A 21,160-nucleotide genomic window follows, 5' to 3' on the forward strand; every position below is an offset into this window, starting at 1 on the left:
ATTATTGTAAGGTGAAAAATGTTTTTAAACGGTAAATATGTGATATTTATAGTCCAGAAAAATACTTAGCACATTCAGTTGGTTCAAATAAGTAATGTTAGTGCGTGTCGCTATTAGATTTATTTTCTAGAATAATTGTAGGAATTGGTAATAAAAAATGTATGCTTAGGTTTTGATCTGTTTACTTTGGTCATTTTATATAATGAGAATCATTATCAATTTTTACAATGGAAATAATTTATTTTCTAAGTCAATCATGGTTCAGTCAGAGACATCACTTGATGCGGAAATAAGTATAGATATGTTCTTTCAATGAATTCAATGTTACGTGAAACTAATGGGAAATTATAAAACGACCTACTTACTTAATTTAGAGTAGGAAGGTACTAGTCTAGTCAAATCAACAACAACAACTTATTGAAATTAAATTACTTATTGATAAAACAAATGAACATGTCATGTCTTACTACAATTATTGAATAGGTGCCTACTGTATAAAATGTTAAACTTATTTATTTAAATCTTAATAATAAATTTTAAAACATATATATAACATTACTAGCTTTTGCCCGCGGCTTCGCTCGCGTTAGAAAGAGACAAAAAATTGCATATGTCACTCTCCGTCCCTTCAAGTATCTCCACTTAAAAAATCACGACATTTCGTCGCTCCTTTTTGCCGTGAAGGACGGACAAACAAACAGACACACACACTTTCCCATTTATAATATTAGTATGGTGCTGTGGCAAGCAATCACGTGTTACCGAATACTTATATATATAAGGTCCTAATTTATTAGTTGCAGATATTTTAACACATGATACTTTACATTAAAATAATTAACTTTAAATATAAATTAAGAAATCTTTTCATGTAACTTTTTTGATTTCATTTTCCTAACAAAAAAATTAATTATAATTTCGTCTAAAAAAAATCATCATGTGCATTATCACATGTCACAATAACACTGTCTGTCATGTCAACAATTGTTTGTTGTAAATGTCGTAAAGGTTCGGCGGGAAAACTGCACATGTCATTGAAGTGGCCAGTTACAGTTAAGTGGTACGTAAAAGAGGTACTAGAATCTGTTCAATGAGTTTTCATTTAATAATCACATAAACAGGGTGTTTTTACGTAGCAAATTTGTTTTTCCGTTTTCTCCAAAAAAACATCGTAAAAGCTATAATGTTTCACGGTTTAATATACTCCAGAGACCGTGTACTATCAGCTGTAAAAATATCTGCATCTAATAAATTAGGACCTTATATACATGCTTAGCGCCACAAAATTGATATAATATGAAATAAATTGCTTTTTTCGCGGAACGCATACTATATAAGAAATTGTTCGCTTTATTATTGTCAACAATAGTAGTTTGCTTCCGCGATTTACAAAATATTTATGTTAAATAATAATAGCTGTGTCCTTGTAAGACGCGGATGTGTCATAACCAATGTAGTCAAGTCAGTCATCCATAAACATGAAATGCAGTAAGACACAGAAGCGTATGACTTTTATGAGTCAAGGAATCATGGGTGACTCAACGCAACGCGATCTTGCATCCACTAAACACATGTCTTGGTCATGTATACAACTTACTATGTAACTTTTGACCTATTATTACTTGCTATGCTTGGTATTGGTAGTAGGTATACCTAAGAGTTGGTCACGCTTTGTGAAGACGCAGTCCTATGGACATTGGATCTGTTATTAATTTATTTATCTCGAATCTTAAATTACTTAGGTATAGTTCTTAATGCAATTACATATTTTGAGTCAGGCGTGTACTCTCATACTGTTACACGCGACTTTATCACCGAATTTAGTTCAATGGTCATTAAATCACCATTAAACCTTATATTCGTAGTGAAATGTAGAACGTAATAAAAAGTGTAATATAAGATAAACCACAATCAGCCCTAATGCGTTGAATCTTTTAGATGTTCCGTTTTATAATTTATTTTTGTACCAAGTAAAAGAAACAAGACGATTTTGAACTCGAATGGCAAAAAATATAATCATATAATATAAGGTACAGCGGGGCAAATCTCGACTGGGGGCAATTGTAACTAATCCATTTTTTCCATTATTACACTATGATGTTGAGTTCTACATGTATCCATTGAACATGCCTATTACCATATATAACCGGTGGACACTCTATTTAATAATGCAAACATTGTAAAACATGGAAAAAATGAACCAGTTATATTTGCCCCCCAGTCGAGATTTGCCCCGCTGTACCTTAGCTGGTTTACACTGAAACACTCGTGGAATACGTCTTTAATTTTCACTAAATAGAAACTTAGAAAAATCAGAAAGTATAGAAGCACGTTAATAGCGCGCTTAGACATTAATGAGTAACTTTACGCACGGGCCAGTCACGCAAATTATCACCCACGTGCCATGTAGCCAGTGTGTTATCAGCTCAAATAGCTGGGCATTATCTTCGCCCACCGTCAATATGACTTCACATAAATTGACAGTCATCGGCAGAATGGGTAAACCTACACTTTCACTTTCAATTTTCCAAGGAACAACTAAGTGTAAAAAATGCTAATTTGCATTATAACTTAAACTGTGTCTAAGCAACTGCATTTAGTTATGAACGAGACATCTGACCTTCCATTAAGGTCAAGTTCTTAAATTATAATAGTTGATTCGAATTGCTTAGCTTTAGAATCTTACTCGTAGTTTCCCTCTACCTATCCGCATTTTTTTTTTCAAAATATTAATAAAATAGGCCAGTTGCACCAATCACTTGATTGTTTTAAATTTTAAGCGTGTTAAGTTTTTACGAAAGTGATTGTTATCCGATCTGCCAAACTAGATGGCAAATTTAGTAAACCAAGCCCTATGAGGATTAGTCCGATTTACTCACATTTTTCTTCGCTGGAAAGCGAAATAGAAATATGTGAAATTATCTGGGTAAAGGGACCTCATTGTCGATGGCGCTTACGACGTTATGAGCGATGAGCGTGGTACAAATACGACGCTGCGGGACGTAAGCGCCATCGACAATGAGGTCCCTTTACCCAGATAACATCACATATATGAAATAATATTTATTACACGAGTTCCAGAAAACTCATTGGTACGAGCCGGGGTTTAATCCCGTGACATCATCATCATCATTTATTTTGCAAATCATGTACAACAAAATGACATATATTATGTTAAACATGAACCCTGAGAGGGTGTAGCAACTTATTACTATTAATTTTATAACATACAATATAATGCAAATGTCATTATTTTTAAAATCGGGACTTAATCGCGTATAACTACATATTAAACTGACCTCCAACGTTTCAAGGACGGCGTTGTCCCCGTGGTCTCGGAGAAGACCAGTCAGTCTTCTCCGAGACCACGGGGACAACGCCGTCCTTGAAACGTTGGAGGTCAGTTTAATATGTAGTTATACGCGATTAAGTCCCGATTTTAAAAATAATGATGTGTAATAATCGTGAAAGTTTAAATCAGTATAATGCAAATGTTCTTTATTGCTCACCAATATAACAAGATGACAAAAAAAACAACATATAACATTTTTGGTACCTACTATACTAATAATTGTTGACAATACAGATTGAGTTGCACACTAAACCACCATCACTTCATTGATTTTAAATATAATTCCAATTCTAGCAATACAAATATCTATTAGAACCTGGCCTTAAATGCAAGTATCGGAATAGAACCAAGATGCAGTGACGTCACCCTTTCTGTTTCTATTAAAGTTTGTTGGTCGACCAGTCGGCAAAAAGTCGACAAGGTCTCGATCTCGAACGCAAGGCCGATCACGCATTGTCACTCGATTTTTTGCTGACGATAACGTAATAGGGGCCTGCCGATCTAGCTGTAGTGACAATAATTGACACTTGATGGCGATCGCAACTCAGTCTGGCTCTGTCGCCCCAACATGAATGAGTGATAGAGAGAGCAAGCTACGGAGGGTAAGCGATTGTGATGTTGGCTAGGATGTCTGACAATGAAATGCGATATCTATTTACATTTAGGGAAACTAATCCGGTATCCGTTTTCTTTGAGAAATTGGATTTAAAGTAATATGAGTGCACTTTTTTTTTTTTAATCATAATTTAAGGAGCTTAGTCGCTGAGCGATTATGGCGCTCCATACGTTCGCGAACATTATACAGTAGCAATAAATTAGTTAATATACATACATTCCTTATAAATCTTGTACAGTAGTTTAGCTTGCTCTGACTCAGGTTTGGCGAGCACAACATTGCAGAATCCAGTGTAAAAGGTTCCACGGCGATGAGACTCCCCCCGTACACACTCCATCAATATGTGGTATACGTCCTCGATGACCCCACAATCATTACAGTTCGGGTTTTCAACCTTACCCATCATGAATTTAAATTTATTCGAAGGAATGTGTCCAGAACGGAGTCTCATCGCTATCACAAGGTCCTGACGTGTAAGCGAACACTGGGTCATCCAAGGAGACTGTAACGGTTCAGGCTGTATAGTGCGGTACCATATACCCTTCTCTTGGGATCTTTTATCAAAAAATTGCAAAAAATATGAGTGCACTTATTAACTTAACCAAATCAACACGATGTTATATAAATAAGTAGTAAATGGTCAGACCAAGCTGATGACTCCGCAGCAATTTTGAAAGCACGGACTGAGTGAGTGTTATTTTAATCATCAGATTTATGAATTGTGATATGATTTCAGAACACCAGTGTGCGCTATAAAAATCGCTCACGACTTATATTACTGTACTATATTCTCTAAGACTCTAACACAGTAACAGTAATCTTATACTTTTAAACGAGCAATTCTTGTATATTTATTTATTTATTTATATATATATACCGACGATCTCGGAAGCCGCTCTAACGATTTCGCTGAAATTTGTTATGTGGGCGTTTTCGGGGGTGAAAAATCGATCTAGCGTAGCCTTAGATCCCGGAAAACGCGAATTTTTGAGTTTTCATGAGTTTTTCTTTCGCGTTAGTAAACGTAAAATATGGTCGTTAATTTCGCCGCGCGCGCATCGATTCCGCTTAGCTCAGTCGTACGAGGTCGGTCTAATGTATGCAGATAGATCGTAGGTGTCAGGGTTTCGAATCCCGGCCAGAAATTAAGTTTTTGTTTTTTGTCTTTTTTTTTGTTTTTGTATTTATAAGAGTTTTTTTTTTATCTAAAGACGTGATATATTAAAATAGAACCGAGCGAAGCTCGGTCGCCCAGATATTAATAATAAAGGAAATAAATGGACATATATTTTTTGCTGTCTTCACAAACAAATTACAGGAAAGTCTTTATTGTTAACAATCATTGCATGTTGTCATGTTATATAAGTATGGCGCATATTTATTATACCGCTTAGGTTATCCAATAGGTCAATCACAGAACTTAATTTAGATAGAAGAAACAAATTCATATATTTGTATAGGGGCCGAGCGTGTCAAATTTTGTACTGAAGTTGATTCTTGCCTGTAATTTTAAATTTTTAATTACTTAATGTATTAAATTACAATAGCTAATAACTAAACACTAATAACAATAAAAACTTAAAACTATCCAAATAAACTATTCCCTATCGTTCCCGGTGCAAAAGTGCCCATGACGCTCGCAGCATTTCCGCGTTGAATTACAATGGACAGCTTTTGCACCAGGAACGACTCGGAGCGGGGACTTTCTCCTTTTTGCCTGAGTCGGCGGCCCAATTCGCGTACAAAGCCCTTCGCGTCTGTTCCCCAGTTTTTAAATTTGTCTCAGGCTCTTGATTGTTCATAATTTTTGTGTTGTTGCAATTGAATATCACGTAACGAGGCATTTTTTATGTTTTGATTGACTTCAACTTACAAAAATTGACGCCCGAAAGCTGCAAGCTGCGAGTAAAGATGGACAACTCAGTGGATTTCACTGAGTTCATTTGACACGCTAAGTAGATACGTTTGCTTGATCTATGGTATATATGACATTTGTGAGGTCAATGCTTTATTTTATGAAGTACGGTTATTTGGACTTCCCACATGGACACAATTTAGGCAACAACGCTCATGGTGATGTCATGTCTGTTTGTTTCAATATCGTTGTTTAGTTTTATTGTCTATTTAAATTTAAATTATATTTCCACCTATTCAGAATAGGTCTTTTCTCATTCTGAATACAGGTTTTGTTTTTTGGAACTACCTATTGTATTATTTTTAAGTAGATTAGGTAAGTCAATAAACGAGCAGGAGACAATGTTTCAAACACACAGTAAAAGCTCTCACTAAAAACATTTAAGTATAATGGAATTATTACTACACTTACTAAACTTAGGGTAACTAATTACTAACATTAAATGCTAAACTTTTACAAGAAGAAACAAAGAACTAACAACTATGCAAAATACATATAATAAAGTGTTAAATGCAATAAAGTGTGCCTATCTTAGAGAGTAGAGTCGATAATGTAGATTATATTATGCATCTCATATCTGTCTGTATCTCTATATTGTTGAGTCTTCTTTTTTAACCCCCGACGCAAAAACGACGGGGTGTTATAAGTTTGACGTGTCTGCCTGTCTGTCTGTGTGTCTGTCTGTCTGTCTGTGTGTCTGTGTGTGTGTCTGTCTGTGGCATCGTAGCTCCTGAACAGATGAACCGATTTAGATTTAGTTTTTTTTTGTCTGAAAGCTGAATAAGTTGGGAGTGTTCTTAGCCATGTTTCATGAAAATCGGTCCACTACGTCGCGGTCGGCGGTTTTTTCAAAATTTTAATTTTGTGGTTAGGTAGTAGTAGTAGTAAACACTTTATTGTACAGAACAAATTACATGTACAGAGAATAATTATAACGGTTATGTACAAAGGCGAGCTTATCCCTTTAATACATGAATAATAATAAATATTTATGTAAACAATAAACATATATCAAAATAATAATAGGTTGTTGTTTAGGATGCAATAAACGGGCTCGCCTTAAATATACTTTTTTGCGACCGTGTGACACAAATGACACAATCTACTACATATTTCTTCCCTGCTCAAGAGATCAAAGTGACACAGTTGTGTTATACTTGAAAGATTATTATTCCTACGCGTAGAATTCAATAAACGCCCTCGCTATTTTGCTCCCTTGTGACACAATCTAATACCTACTTATTTACCTATCTGTATTGTAAAGAGGTATTTCAAAACATTGTATTCTGTAGAATCGTTGGCAATAGGCAATTTTCAAGTAAGTTCCACTCGCTCCAGGCGAGAACGTTGAGTAATAAAATCATATTACTACGGCCTTAATGTTCCCCAGCTTTGAGTTTATTGTCTGAAATTCTGGTGCGAGAAGTCTGTTCGTAAAGTAGTGTTTTGTTACCGAGAGATTGGTTTTAAGAGGCCTTCGTCTGCCTATTACTATCGGCAAATGGTCAATGGAAATCTGTGATAAAACAAGTCGAACGAATTATGTAAGGGGTAGTTACCACTGGCTTAATTAGTAGAAAAGCTTCTGTTGTAAATATAGTCTATTTTTGAAACAAAAATGGTCCGTAGTTCTAAGTTAGAGTTCATAAGAATTCTGGCTAGATCAATTTAACTTGCCGTGCTAGAATGTAGGTATGTTAGATATTGTTGCTAAAATCTTGGAAGCTTTTGACCCACATTCCTTTAAATTCTATGACAATGAAATATTATAATGACAGGGTCTTGATATGGTGTTAAAGACAAAGGATAGTCATGTGAATTATATATCTCCTTATATAGTGTTTTTGGGATTGTTAGAATTGTGGTCAGCGATAAAAGTTTGTTTCATTTTTTTCTAATAACCTATTTGGTTCTTAAAGCCTATATTTTTCGTAAGAATCGGCTGATAGATGCAAAGAAATTCTCGCATCTACGTCAACATTATACTAGAGAAAATGTTCGCGTGACATCGGACCATAACTCGGGATCGGCATTTTAACTTTTTCACCGGAAAGATCATTAATCTTGGCACTGTTTCTAGATCAATTAGTAGCCATTACACGTTCTAATTCCTAGGTAAGTGGCGGAAAATAAAACAGTCTAGATCTAAAGTCGTTACCAAAGTCTCTGACCATTCGTGCATGTTCACGTATTTATTAACCCCCGACGCAAAAACGAAGGGGTGTTATAAGTTTGACGTGTCTGTCTGTCTGTCTGTCTGTCTGTCTGTCTGTCTGTTTGTCTGTCTGTGTGTGTGTCTGTCTGTGGCATCGTAGCTCCCGAACGGATGAACCGATTTTGATTTAGTTTTTTTTTTGTCTGAAAGCTGAGTTAGTCGGGAGTGTTCTTAGCCATGTTGTATGAAAATCGGTCCACTATGTCGCGGTCGGGGGTTTTTTCAAAATTTTAATTTTGTGGTTAGATTATAATCATTCGTTTCTTTCTGATCCTCTATAGTGAGTTTTTGACGTTTAAAAAAACGTTACTCGATAACAAAAACGTCGTGACATTAATTGTATAGAGAATGCAAATTGCGCCCCGAAACTGTTACTTACCACGTGACGTTTACATTATCGAGTAACATTTTCTAAATAGTTCAAAACATATCGTATAGACTCTTCATAATGCATTTATTCAAAATTCAAAAATGTAATTTGCAAGTAGGGCACAAGGACTCTTTTACAAGTCAATGGGTGCATTAAGTACCTACATGAAGAACTCATTATACTACCAGAAAATCAACATTTAGATACAAGTAAATACAACAGGCACAACAGCCAATACATGGGTATACATTGCATGTATCTTAAATATAATAGATATTTAGTCATGTGACAGACAGACGGACAGAGTAACACCATAAGGCTTCCTTTTGTACCTTTTTGGTACGAGACCCTAAAGATAGATTTATTTCTGATCGTCTTCTACGCATTCTGATCTGACGGTCTAGTCTATCCACGCGATCTCTCTCGATAATGTTAATCGGATACATACGGATACGCGAATGCAAATGATTGCTTAGTTCACCTGATTTCTGCTTCAGACTTTATCAAGTCAGTTACCGTGATTAAAAAAGTAGTATGTAGTATTAAAACACATACTTACACGAAAATAATACAATAAATCTAACAGTTTAGCAATCTTTAATTATTACTTAGCTACTTTTATGTAACATTGATAATTATAGAACGTGCGTACAGAGCTATTTCTGTCGATTACTTGAAAAATCAACCAAGGACGCTCAACTTTCAAATTTGGTACCAAGCCATGTAATACGCAGTCACAACTTAATGACCAATTTGGACCAAAATTTTATTTTTAATGAATATATTTTAACATTTAACTCGGTGCCTTTGTTAAAAAGGTCACCAGTTCACAAATAAAATTCCTAGTTCCGTGTTTGACAAAGAACAATGTCAATACGAGTATAAACCATTCCCTTAACCAGCTCATTGTTGTCGGAAGAAAGTTAATCATAGGAGCATCCATTGATGCAATACGACTTAATAGGGGAGAATGCCCGTATGTCGCATTATTACAGCATTGTTCAATCAAAAGCAGGAACGATCTAATAGCAAACCCTATTCAGAGTTCCATTTGGATGATTGTTAACTGTTCTTAACTGTACAATTTGCTGCTTATTCTAAAGGCTTATGTGCAGTCTTAAGACGATACGGTAGGGGTCAATTCTCCATACAAACGCTCTCGACTATTTCCTCCCTGGTTTTTGAAGATAGAGCAATGATTTTAATACCAGCGGGTTTTCAACACAGATTGTTATTATTTTTATCTGTGTCGGACCGTTTTGATTTCTTTGATATCTCTGCTAGAGCCAATTCAATTTCCAAAAAGATTCTAGAGCCAATACTCAAAAATCTTGCGTGGGCGAAAAACGGCCATACTTTTCGATAAGGTTTGATTTGGCGCATCGCCGTCGCGCGAAAAAGGTGTGATACTCAAGATTGATAACAATTAACCAAAAACGCTAAACGGTCCGACATACATAGATTATTTCATTGTTATTCAGATTCTCAAATTTCGTTCCGATTGATTAAGTTTTGAAGGAGGAAAGAGTCGAGAGCGGAACCTCGATTTTAAAGATTTTTTTGAAATATCTTTTGACTGAGTTGTTCTTAATGGACAATTTTTTTTTCGATAAATCTAGTTACACTTGTATATTTAACTAAAATTCCCAAGTTGAAAGGGGGCTCCTTTCCATTTTAACATTTTCGCTACCGTATCCTCTTAATGTCATTTTGTTTCCTGTATTTATGTTCGTGGCTAGTCAATAGCTGCTCTGGAAAATTTCTATAACCAGGAAATCTTATTTTTATTAGTACTTAGATTGATACGTTAAAGAAGCTGTTTATAAACTTAGCTCGGTGTAGAAAGTTTGTAAATAGTTACGCAAATAGGTATGCCCGATGTAAACCGCAGGAGCAAATACATGATTATTATTCAAGCCCACAGCAAAAACAATACAGCTATTTCCAGCTCTTGACACAGAAACTTGAATCGTACTTGCATTTAGGTGTTGTTTTTTGGTGCTAAGATGCATCCTTGCAGAAACACCTTGAATTAATTTAAGTTTGTACCGGCAGCTGCAGTCCAGATGCATGCAATAGTATGGCCAATAGTAATTTGGTGTTCACAATTGCTTACTAAAAATTAAGGAAAAGTTCCGGTTAGTGTACCAGACGAAAAATTAATTAAATTGATTGAAGCATTTATTTATAATGACAGACTTTTGTCAAGTAACAGTTTAACTGTGTAGTTTAATTATCATACGAAAACAAGTGAAAAGGCCTTCACGCAATTGTCATAGTCAGTCATAAATGTCAGGATGAATAATTATGAAATGCCTATTTAATGTAACAATGTCAAAACAAACGTATACAACAATAAATACATGACAACATTGTCATAGTTATGGCAATAACAATAAAATAAGATTTTGTATGAGTCATTCACAGTAAGATATTATTGACATACCTTCCATCATTCAAATACTCGGGAATATTTATGAAAGTATAAGTCGTCTAATTAATGGCTTGGTTAGGCAATGTCCAAATATTTTTTATACTCAGAAACTGAGCTGAAGTAATGAAATATCCGACCGTGAAAGTGAAATCATCACGATTTTTGCAGCCTTGACCGCGGACTGATTTACATCATCTATGGCTTCGGATATACATTTGTATCCTATTTCCATTTCTACTTTTACTTTGAACTTTCGATCTCTTATTTGGCAATACTTCGCCAAATATCAAATGTACACAGTACACACTATACACTAGCAGTCATTCTTTTTCGAAGTCGGCAAATTAATGAGGTAGCATTTGTATCTTTTTATTGTCTGGACATCTAAAAGCAATAAATATTCTAGTCAAGTACGAAACACAGTTTAATTAATCGATGTTGCTGGATTCTAGTAATGAAGTCTACGGATATGTGTAGGAAATACTTAATGTTCTTTTTCCTAGATGATTTAAAGTGTAGATGATCTCATCTATAGGCTAGTTTGTATTTTCTTCAAGGAACGGCAGTATACCTGCAGAGAAATCGTTACAAGTAGCATATTCTATCGCTATCATCCAATTTGCAATTTTCATCGCTTGGCTGAATTGTCTTAGCATTTTGCAATATCTAGAATTTCTCTTAATGTTTATCGACATCTTTATTGCTTCTTGCCTTTCTGTTTGTATAAATTTACTTTTACTCATGTAGTGAACTCGATTGTATGCTTCTGAATCTATAAGGTTTAGTTTTAGTAATTCTTTAATCCATGAATTATACAATACAATATAATTAAGTGCTTATGTTCCTTTTTGTTTCGTAAGAACATTTCCTTTCACTAGTTTAGTTTTAGTTTAGTTTCTTTATTGGTAAAAATTAAACATTTTACAGGTCATATCAGGTTATCACAGAAATAGGAAGTTAAAAGGTACACAATAAAATAATAAATTACTTACATTATTAATTAAATTCATTATAAACTGCTGTTTTAATTATTCACGCTGTCTTCAAGGATATCGACGATACATGAAAATTAAGTATTGGATTATGCCGTATTATTAGTGCAAAATACCATTACCATCTTAATGCTTTGGCGTATAGCTTGTACGTTCCATCCTCATTGCAAAAGTTGCTTTCGGTAACAGCTTGAAGGTAATCTTTGGTATCCGGTCACTTCGCACCTTGATCTGATTTAGTCAAGTCAAGCACAGTTCCCATTTCGTTATTCAAGAGGTTTATTATTAGTTATAGCTAAATGGTCTTTATACGGTTTTATTTATTAATCCAAACAAAAATATCATTACTATCATTAGGTTATGGTATGCTACTATGGTTAGGTGTATGCATTCATTTTTATAATAAGTTACCTGACACTGCTTTGAGATTACCCCTCCCAGCTCTTATGAACTACTTAAAAAATAATTGATGTTAAAGGCTTATTACTCGTACAGAGTCGAGGACTATTTGACAGATAAACATGCATGGCCCTAACCAGAAATTGCAAAAAACGAATAGCAATTAAAATAATTGTATTATGTGTAGAGGACACAGATCAGATAAGAAAGCACATCAAATATTTTATGTTGTGTAAAGTACCTACATATTTAATGACAATTTGATATGTTTTCTCTGAAGAAGAACGACGTATTATTAAACTACAATATAATTTATTGAAATTAATTTCCATAGAGTACCTACCTACCTAGTCTGTTAATTTTTTTTTTGATGAATACTTTTGCATGTTAAATTTTATCTTGTTATTTAATGCATGTTAATTATAAGATGTAATGTTTTGAAAAGAAGTGGCCCGCCGAGTTTCTTGCCGGTCCCATAGTGGATACCCCCCTCCCAACTGAGGGGGGACTGAAATCTTCTCGAGGCTGAGGCGTAGGGTTAGAGCCGGCGTAGCTTTATATGACGTTCATATGCGCATTGTAATATGCCTACTTGAAAAATAAATATTTCATTTTAATTTTATTTTCATTAGGTGCTTATCTGTAACCAACACATTAGGCTATATTTTGTAATCATAAACCTGGATTAGATATGCATAATATAATTTATATCTAAGTTTTATTTAATAACACTTGAATGAAAGCCGGAGCGGACAATAATGCTCGCACTCGATAATTGTGTTGTAACATCTTTATGAAAGAAACCGGTTCCCATTTTGCATTTTTTGTCAGAATATAGGTCAGTAACCGAAAAATCCCTCCCGTCCAGTGTTGTCACATACAATTTGAACAAAATGGTAGACCAGGGTGAAAAAATAGGTAGAAACTGGTAGAATTAGAAACGAAAAATAGGTAGATCTACCTGTTTTAATACCATCTAAGGTAAGTCCAGTTTTAATGATTAAAAATGCTTCTAAACTATTAAAAATATATTTATTGGTTTACTTGGTGAGTTCTTTATGGTGTTTATACATGTTTTTGTTAAAATATTTTAAACACAAGCTAGCGTCTCCGAGAGCTGCCACTGTTAGGGTGTCAGAAGTGTCAGTGTCATGTCATTGTCAAATGACACTGTCACTGTCACTACCAGGCTGTCAGTGTCAAAACTGTCAAACATCAAGACTTTCAAGCTGACAGCCACAGATTATTCACTAAACACGTTCCGATTTAAGTAAAATGCTGTAATTATAAGACAGGTAAAACTTAATTTCGTAACACGCATGGAGAATTTTCTACAATAGTAATATTTTAGAAAATAGGTAGATTTAGGACCGAAATAGGTAGACAGGTAGACGGGAGGCAAAATAGGTAGATCTACCTATAAATAGGTAGATGTGACAACACTGCTCCCGTCTACCGGCTTGTCTAGCTTTTGTATTATTATTACGAAGTTCTCTGGAGCTTTTGATCCAGGCATATCTCGCTTGTCTGTATGGGGTGGTCTCGCTCGCACGCGTCACCCGTGCGTGCGCCGGAGTTGATTCTTGAGTCTTGACTAGGGCAGTAAGCGGAGCGGCGCTGAAGTGATTGGTCGCTGCGTTCGCGGCACTTCGCGTTCTGAATTTAAAATAGTCGTGATCGCGTTTTCTGTGAAAGACAAAGACCCTGTGGCTTATGTTGAGTTCGGTTTGTGAAATACTTTTATAAGCTGTGGTTTGTGTCGTGTCTAAGATAGTGTTGATGATAATGCTTTTTTCGCGGAAGTTGCAGCTGTCACCTCAGACAAATTTCAAAGGATCTCAAGTGTTAATCTTGATATTGAAGTTTCCGGATTGGATACCCACTTTATGCTATAACAACCTTGCGTGTATTGCTATTTAGCTCATGGTTTAGTTGAACTTTACTATGTTGTAAAATATGTCTGAATATATTCTGATTTCATTGTTTACAAACATTGTTAGGGGTAGGTAATAGTTACAAATAAGGAAAAAATCCTCAGTCGTGTTGTTATTGACTACACATGCACATAGATAGAATACGAGTATGTTATGTTTCGCACAATGAGAAATCTGAAAGTCGTATTTTCGAAGGCTCTCCACACTTCTCCAAGGTTATTATTATTATACTAGCTGCCATTCTCAAGTTTGCATGCACTACTGGATGTTACTTATTTGCCGTGAAAGTATTTTTCATTGTTTCACATTTTATCCTTAAATCTTCCTCATCCTCATCTAAACTTTCTAAGACTGCATAGTTTCACATAGTGAATTTTTTATCAGCCACATCTATTTGAATATCTTGAGGCTGAACGTTAAAATTGGTATTTATTAAGGCTGCTTTCAAAAAAAACGTCAAAAGAATGTAAAATTGATAGTTTTAGTCGGTGAAATACTACACTTTCCGTTATCCAATAGATTTATTTAATTCAAGTTCCAGGTAGAGCATCTTATTATCTTGATTTTTATAAGACTGGATTTTTGAAAACTAACTCATTAAATTAATTATGAATTTTTCTCTAATGCACGTTTAGAAAAACGCACGTATAGAGCTGAATCAGTCGATCTTATTTGTAAAATTTGGACAATTTTGAATATTAAAACGGGTAAATTTATAATTCGTATATCCTGTACCACAATCATTTCAGACTAGATTTTTATTTTAAGTTTTTGAAAAAGAGTAAACTAGCCTAAGGCGAATTCAATTTTTTCAGAAATTACCTAAAATTAAGTGACAATTTCTTTGAAAATCTACATCACATCGAAGTAAGTTTTATACTAAATTAATCTGCAACGTTTACTTAAATTGCTGTTATGCCTTAGTGATTATAAATTGCTATTATTGATTTTTGCCAATTTTTTGAAAACGAGCCTTCACCGGTACAATTATTACCACTTTTGGACATTTTCTCATATTTTGTTAGACCAAGTAGAAAAAGTCCTATAATGTGATATATATTTATAAACTACTCGCAAAGCCCTTTAATTTGATACCACACACGGTATGATCGAGCGCTCGGTTGCGATTTCACTATTTTTAACACGAAAGCCCTCTTAACCCGCCTCGACTTCGATTGCATTGTTCTGTGTAGTGCCCCATATAACTGACGGACTCGTTTAATTAATGAAATGTTGCTTCAGTGAGTCGGTTAGTGCCTAGTGGAAAATTTTCAAATAATTCACACTTTTGCGGTCAATTAAAACACCCATTTTACTACTGTACCTACTGGTTTTGCTCGGTTGAGTCGATATGTAGTTTGCGCTCTTTGGCAACACTAATTATATTAGGCATTTACTTAAGTTAACCTCTTTTGTCCTAGCAAACATATAACGTAGAGTCCAACAATATGACAAAAGGAGAAAAAAAAACAATATGACAACACTTAACTTATTGGAATTTATCAGCCTCCAAAATGTTCACAGACAAGACAATAGGTAGGTAAACCTATTGACAATTTACGGTAGGTAAAGGACGTTTGAGTCCATTAAAATAATGTGAGACCATCCTCATAGTTTCATTGCAGGCACTATATCAGAATAGCCCTCCTTGGATAGGATGGATTAAATACCTAAAAACATTTGATACCAGTTTGCTGGGCTGCTGGCACAATAGGTACAGTAAAATTGTTTCATGCCTTGAAAAAATATAAAATTATAACAAGCATAGAATACTTACACAAACACACGACGGTATCTAAAACATCTTCAAAAATGACTATCAACGTGCAACGCCAACTTCAATCCGCCAATCTAATAGGTACTATTATGACTTTTACTATTGACTTCTTGAACTTTACTCACAGCTGTCTAACCTATGACTTAACCAACGTACTTGAAGATTAACGTCATGTTCGGCCTTCCAAAGAAAGATTAGAAAGTCAGATGTTTATCGCTATTCGGTAAGCGCCAAGCGGGTTGGGTTGGACAGATAGCAGCACACGAAGGCAGTATGGCACGGCACGCGGCAATGTGTTATTATGATTTTATCTCAAATAATAACCTGAACTATTAGAAAGCCTATCAGACCATACGATGTGTTGTAACAATTGTCATATAATTATGGCTACAGAGCACACCTCTGATTTATTTGTTGTTCAACATTTTTGTCGTCATAAGCAAAACATGTATCTGTTTGGGATAGCTAAACAAACGCGAATATTTAAACAGCAAACAGTCGAATAAATATTTCATTCATAACATTACGATTTAAAGATAACGGCCGCACTTATTCAGAGCATGGATGGAATAATAAGAGTTTATGTCATTGTGGAGAAAGGAACAGCATTGTCTTGGACTTAAGTAATATACCGTTACGATTATAAATAAACCTTTGTCGTACTATTTGTGGCATTCAACCTCTGATCTATTCAAAGCTTTAAAGATCTCGTTACTAAACCAGCTCGTCTTTGTCGTGAACTGTTCAGATATCATTAAAAAGGTTTCTGTCGATAAATATTAATTCAGGTTAATAGATTATCTATATTGTTAAGCTCATTAGATAAACTACTATTGTTTTGTGTACCTGTTAAGAAATCATTAACTACAAATCAAGAGTCAGTAGGTATTATATCTTTCTTTATTTTTATCTTATTTTTATCATAAACATTGACTAGAGTATCCCACGGAATACGGTTGCGCTATAATGACTTGGCTCACTTATCGAATCGATATACGCCGTATTCGTTTACCCGAGTCCATTAAACTCGGTAGGTACAGCTGTTTTTCTCCGTTCCCGGAGAGATTCTCACGTCTCCTCTGGCCAGTCCGTTGGATATGTGGACCAACGAACTGGTTTCAACCCGCTATCGGCTGCTATCTAGAAATCGTTTCCTATTAGCCCGATCATGCGTACAGTAATTGCAGCTTATGCGTTACACTCCACTATCCATTTATACTGATTTATTCAGTTAATTTGCAACAATCAATTACGCATCGGCGCTGTTTTGTGTTCGTATTTATGTCTCGCATAAATTTTCTTTCTGCAGTGCAATCGGAGTGAAAGTGCAATTGATAACAATAAGCGCGTGGCTCACTCGCCCCGTCCCACTTATCTAATTTATTATGCAACTTCACTGCATTTGCATTCATCTGATGGACTCAAAGCCCCAGTTAGCGCTTCCTTATAGAATATGGTTTTGGGCCAAAGAACGGCTTGTGCAATACGTGCTTGCGTCCCGTGACGCATCCGTTCTTGCGAAATTGACCGTAGCTGATTTAGCGCTGATGCTTTCATGAATTAATTCATATTTCACTTGAACAACTTTATTTAGTCTATTTTAACATTTATTTAGATCGTTATCGTGTTGTAATTTGTTTCGAGGGTCAAGTAATCAGGCTACTATCTGTTCGCCTTGCGTCACGGCTGCCCCATTTGTACCAGGTCACTTGAAGTCTTTATGAACTAGTCAATAGCTACGTGTAAGAATGCCAGTTTGTGAATCTTTGAATATTAACTTGGCTTATGAAACAGAGGTCGTTTCTTTACGTCGCGCGCCCAAGCGTTTGACTTTGTTGCAAATGCTCATTGCTTCACAAATTAATATTTTCATTCGTATTGGAACAATGAAGCCGGCAAATGCATTTTAATGTAGTTCTAGAGATGATTAAATAACTACTATAAGGTACTAGAGATTCGCTTATATTCCGACACGCATGTGCATGGGCAGAAGTACCTACAAGCAATTTGTATTGGTATATTATCTTACCATTAAAAGGATTGGATAATTTTTAATATCGCTACGAAAATCGTGGCTACAATCAATTTTTATGTAGGTATACTTAAAGTAGTCGGATTAATCCTATATCATACTTCCGTTCAAATACCTGAGCTGAGGTTGTTATAGCATAAATTATCATACTATTAATGATTTAAACATTCTTAGGTCAATGCTGAATGAAGCTGAACACAAAATGATTATCATGGGAAAATAATCGTGATTACAGTAGTCCACTATGCCTTAATGACCTGAACCTAGAAACACTAGTCCGCTAACTCAATCAGTGAATTGCGTCCATCAAACGGGAACATGAAATTACTTTTAGTAATTATGACCCATTCGATGATGCGAACGAATTTAGAATATTGTGATCTATTGCTTATAAGCACGACAATATGAAAATAAAACCGTATCCAGGAAAAGTGGTCATGGAGGACCCGTGGCTTTCTATAAATGACAGGACGATGGACCTGGTGTACGCCGCCAACTGGGTCGGAGCAAGGAATCTCAGTGAATACAGGGAACATAGTAACTCACCACCAAAATCTCAATTTAATTCTATAACACGCAGCGAGTCGTGTAGAAATATTGGCCGTAATGCTGAAAATGGCAACAAAGAATACTCAATAGAAAACAATGGATACTCTTATACGAATAATGTTCCTAATGAAAATATCTCTCAATTAGCCAAGTATCAACAAAATATAGAGGAAAAGGCTAGAGCGAACAATAATCTCATCATGCAGAATAAGTTAAAACACAGTTATAGTTTTAAAGATATGCCTAATGGATATAGACCATCAACGTTGAAAAGGGTGAAACGAAGAAATTTTACGGAATGGGATATTGAATCGTTTCCGTCTAATGGTAAATCACCGCCTGTTCCACCACAACGCAAAGATTCCCTAAAATATGCACATCGGCAGAGAAAGATTGACAAGAAACATCCACTACCAGATCCAGGCCCTGTACCTCCAGACCCGTCATCAGAATCGTACTACGAATATTATTCAAGAGTTAGTCAACAAGATAATAATACTGATAGCCAAAAACTAAATCAGTTACAAAAAGATTCCAGTAAGGATACGAAACAAAACGGAACGGGAACTGTCAGAGGTTTTAGCAACGACACAATGTACCAATTAATAAACTCGATGGCAACATTAGATTTAACACCAATAAAATCCGGAAAAGAGAACGCGGATTGCGAAGCGGAAGATTTGGGCATATACATGCGACCTATAACGGCTCAGCATCCGCAAACAATCACTTGACTAAGAACACTGTACAATATACGACCGAACGAAACGGACGCACCGAAGACGCCAAACCTAGCTTTCGATCGAAATCCCTGAGAGTTAAAAGCGAAGGGCGAGCGCCTCTTCGCGCTTATCTCGATGTAGTTCAGCCTGATAGAGAGCCACATAGTGGTGTCACAATTACACAACCGAAAAGAAATATATCGCCCAGTGAACAGCTGATGATGATGCAGTACAAAATGTACAACGGAAACCCAAACCCCCCTACTGCAACTCCTGTGTCTAACGGATATCATTCGCTTGATAAAATTAAAGAAAGTGATAATCGGACTACAAATAGTGTATCGAAACAACTTAAACCGGATAAATATGGTAAAATGTATAATACAGTGAGAGTGAAAAGTGATGGTAGGTACGATAGGTATAATGACATTACAGCTTTTGAGCCTCCAAAAGAACGTTCAGCTGAATCACGCGTCACGAATGGTAATGGTGTATACTCAAGAAGTGCTAAAAGTTCGTCGAGCGGTTCAGATTCGGACTTTTCTATTCCTAGACCTAAGTTAATTGTGCCAGTGCATACCTATGGGATGAGGAAACGGAGGACTGGAAATCTTTGTCAACGTGATAGCAATGCTACGGAAGCATCTTTGGATGCAGGGATTTTGTTGGATGTTACTCGTTTGGAAGAAGATACAACTGACCAACTGGCTGGGGTCCATCTGTCGTCTAATGGCGATTCAGGTAATATGTCTTATTTTTCTAAATTAATGTTGATCTCATTTATAACAGTCTAAAGATAGCTACTTATCATTATGGTATCTGCTGATTACCGTGCTCTGATATTTACTGATGTTGATGGATGAGAAAATGTGGTTTACTTATGCAAGGATAAGTTTTTAAAGCAGTTAATTTGACTTTATTCAAGGTCAAATTACTTTACCCACTAGTGGATAAAATGCGTTTTTACCCGCTGGTATAAAAGGACAAAACACGTGTTTCCGAGCTAGTGAGGGGAAAAATATAAAGGGCCATGCAATATAATTCTGACGTCGTTTGTTGAGAAATAATGCTGTGGCTACCGTCATCACGTAGTATTCCATTATCAGTTACCCTCGTAATTGCATATTTATGTATGTCGTCATCAATTATTGAGGTCTGGTTGTATACGTTTAGCTTTATAAAGTCATGCATTAATTGTGATGAAAACATGACAATCGTTGGTGGCGAATTATATTCCGTGAAAATTTGATTGATCACTAACTCATTAATTTGGTGTAATTAAATATACTTACAACAGAAATAAATCAATGCTATTTTATATCCAACAGCTTAATGATCTATATTTCCATAATGTTCACATATAAAGCATCCGTAATTATCTTATACTATTAAACGAGCAATTCTTGTATATTTATTTATTTATTTATTTATTTATTTATTTATTTATTTATATATACCGACGATCTCGGAAACCGCTCTAACGATTTCGCTGAAATTTGTTTTGTGGGGGTTTTCGGGGGTGAAAAATCGATCTAGCGTAGCCTTAGATCCCGGAAAACGCGAATTTTCGAGTTTTCTTGAGTTTTTCTTTCGCATTTGTAAACGTACAGATATTAATTATAAAATGTGATATATTACGATTTCACTTTTAAGGAAAAACGCACAAAAATACAAGTTACTGAACAGTTATGAAAGTATTTAGTGTAAATACCTACAGTAAAATAAAATAGTAGGTAAAATATGATAAAAAAAAACGCAAAGACATTTATAGCTCTTTTACGAATATCAATTAATTATCATATTATATTTATATGAGGATGATGATAAATATCACTTCGTATTCTGAAATAACT

General features: G+C 35.3%; 2 protein-coding genes across 5 annotated transcripts in view; both read left to right on the plus strand.

Moving 5' to 3' along the window:
* LOC125231496 (cGMP-dependent protein kinase, isozyme 2 forms cD4/T1/T3A/T3B) overlaps positions 1-21,160 on the plus strand; it is a 166,386-nt gene that overhangs the window by 117,120 nt on the left and 28,106 nt on the right. The window contains exon 1 of one of the 4 annotated variants that reach the window (XM_048136987.1): positions 19,375-20,048. The exons of the other annotated variants lie outside the window; for them this stretch is intronic. Within the exon in view, the coding sequence (XP_047992944.1) occupies positions 19,526-20,048 (523 nt within the window). The 5' untranslated portion in view covers positions 19,375-19,525. Of the gene's footprint in view, positions 1-19,374; positions 20,049-21,160 lie in introns of those variants that run through there. 4 annotated transcript variants of the gene reach the window in all.
* LOC125231498 lies at positions 13,911-19,319 on the plus strand. The gene is made up of 2 exons (XM_048136988.1): positions 13,911-14,045; positions 18,211-19,319. Exon 2 carries the CDS (start codon positions 18,441-18,443, stop codon positions 19,317-19,319), a length of 879 nt encoding a protein of 292 aa, XP_047992945.1. The 5' UTR covers positions 13,911-14,045; positions 18,211-18,440.

This window comes from Leguminivora glycinivorella, chromosome 11, assembly GCF_023078275.1.
Source record: "Leguminivora glycinivorella isolate SPB_JAAS2020 chromosome 11, LegGlyc_1.1, whole genome shotgun sequence".
Taxonomy (NCBI): Eukaryota; Metazoa; Arthropoda; class Insecta; order Lepidoptera; family Tortricidae; genus Leguminivora; species Leguminivora glycinivorella.